The sequence below is a fragment of the Theobroma umbraticum genome, unplaced genomic scaffold (genome assembly GCF_002168275.2).
Source record: "Theobroma umbraticum cultivar Fairchild unplaced genomic scaffold, ASM216827v3 scaffold_67.0, whole genome shotgun sequence".
In the NCBI taxonomy this organism is placed as follows: Eukaryota; Viridiplantae; Streptophyta; class Magnoliopsida; order Malvales; family Malvaceae; genus Theobroma; species Theobroma umbraticum.
Genome location: NW_018397262.1, coordinates 4,203,916 through 4,206,100, shown reverse-complemented (window position 1 = coordinate 4,206,100; position 2,185 = coordinate 4,203,916). Strand labels below are relative to the sequence as shown.

The following is a 2,185-nucleotide window of genomic DNA, read 5'->3' as shown; positions in this document are numbered from 1 at the left end:
ATGACCACGAGGGCCGTGACATTTAAGTCTGTATTGTGAAGACCGGAGATTAGTCTCGGCCACTGAGTAAATTCAATCACCATCCTATTTAAATATGTGAATAAGTAGGTTTACAAAGCATGGAGAAGTAAATTCAACACCACCTTTCTGAGTTTGTAAAAGCAGCAAAGGGGTAGAGCTTTCTCTTTTCAGTTGCATGAATCATTTTCACACATGAAATTTCATTATTCTTTAAACAATTTAATTTCTAAAAGAAGCCGTGGGACACGTGTTGTATTTTCAAGTAGAATTTTCTTTTCCCTTTACTTTTTAATTTGAAACGAAACAAAAAGAAACGTATAGAATAAGCAATTAGTTTGATACGATGGTTTAATTTGTGTGGTATAAATATCTGACTCTGGGTGTTGCTTCTTCACAGCTTACCAATTAGCAAAATCCCATCTACTGCTATCTCTTCATTGTAAACGATGACTTTAAACTTCGTCTTGTTTTTCATTTTTGGGATTTTGGCATCTCAGGCCATGTCCCGCACACTGAATGAAGCTACCATTGCTGAACACGAGCTATGGATGGCTCAATATGGTCGAACTTATCAGACCAAAACTGAGAAAGACAGACGTTTCAAGATTTTCAAGGAGAACTTGGAATACATTCAGAGCTTCAACAATGCTGGAAATAGGAGTTTTAAGTTAGGCATTAATGAGTTTGCAGACATGAGTCATGATGAATTCGTTGCGACTCGTACTGGATACAAGAATCCAGGTAACCTAGCAACATCATCACCATTTACCTATGCAGAGTTCACAGATGTTCCAACAAGCTTGGATTGGAGGGAAAAGGGCGCTGTCACTCCTGTTAAGGACCAGCGAGATTGTGGTAAGACTTGATTAACGTCTTTCAACTCATGTTTCAAGAAAAGTTTGACCAAATTGTATAAATTATTATTTATTTTGTTAAGTGATTTTATTGGGTAAGTTTAAGTCTCGCGTTTCCTTTACTCTAAAAATCAAGTCAACCTCTCCACTTTTTACTAATTGATTTTACGTTAGATGCTTAACTTGCTTTCAGAGCCATTTTTAGTACGTCCTTCTTGCTTGTTGCCCCTTATGAGTCAATAGTTGTACCCCATATAGTCTTGGATTTTTCGTGTTTTATATTCAAGTTGAACCTCGGCCTCTTCATCTATTATTAATTGGTTTTAGGTTAGCTGCTTTATTCTTTAACATGGGTTATTTTGTTTCTAGGATGTTGTTGGGCATTTGCCGCAGTTGCAGCCACGGAAGGCATTAACCAAATTAAAACTGGAAAGCTGATCTCATTGTCCGAGCAACAATTATTAGACTGCAGCACAAATGGCAACAACCATGGTTGTGATGGTGGTTCCAAGACAGATGCTTTCCAATACATTATGCAAACCGGTGGATTAACCACAGAGGACAATTATCCATATCAAGCAACGCAAGGAACTTGTGACAAAGAGAAGGAGGCATCGCACGTTGCTGATATCAGTAATTTTGCCAGGGTACCCGCCAACAGCGAGGAGGAATTACTTAAAGCTGTATCAAACCAACCCGTCACAATTAGCATTGAGGCTAGTGGAATGGACTTTAAATTTTACAAAAGTGGAATCTTCACTGGAGATTGCGGAACTAATCTACACCATGCTGTCACTATTGTTGGATTTGGGACCAGCGAAGACGGTATAGATTACTGGTTGGTGAAGAATTCATGGAACCAAAGTTGGGGTGAGAATGGCTACATAAAGATGCAGAGGAATGTGGATGCCCCGGAAGGCCTCTGTGGCCTTGCCATAAGACCAGCCTATCCAATTGCATAAGCATTCACATATGATGGGGCATTCCTTTTGTTTGAGATGCCTTCCTATATATGTATTAAATAAAAAGGAAGGGAAGGGTTATTTCCTTTAGTTTAGGATATGTTTTGGTTTTATTTTCCTACGTATCGTTTGCTCTTAAAAGCAAAATGCAAATGGCATAATGTAGGGAAAGTTTGAAAAACAATTATCATATAGAAGCATGATTATGATTATGATTTTACTTTTACATATATTGCAATTTAATATTTACTAAATAAAAAATGCTAGTACTGTTTTTGTTTCCTTTAATGTAGGGTTTGTTTCAGATTTATGTTCCTATATAACTTTTGCTTCCGAATGCAAGATGCA

General features: G+C 37.5%; 1 protein-coding gene across 1 annotated transcript; it reads left to right on the top strand.

The window, feature by feature from the left end:
• Nucleotides 1–429: 429 nt before the first annotated feature.
• Nucleotides 430–1,932, top strand: LOC110419549 (senescence-specific cysteine protease SAG39-like). The gene is made up of 2 exons (XM_021432642.1): nucleotides 430–876; nucleotides 1,245–1,932. The coding sequence occupies exons 1-2, from the start codon at nucleotides 468–470 to the stop codon at nucleotides 1,835–1,837; spliced, it is 1,002 nt and encodes a 333-aa protein (XP_021288317.1). The 5' UTR covers nucleotides 430–467; the 3' UTR covers nucleotides 1,838–1,932.
• The last annotated feature ends 253 nt before the right edge of the window (nucleotides 1,933–2,185 follow it).

Coding starts and splice junctions, on each gene's coding strand:
- LOC110419549 (XM_021432642.1), top strand. CDS start 468: ATGACTTTAAACTTCGTCTTGTTTTTCATTTTTGGGATTTTGGCATCT. Junction 877..1,244: donor TAAGGACCAGCGAGATTGTG/GTAAGACTTGAT, acceptor TTTTGTTTCTAG/GATGTTGTTGGGCATTTGCC.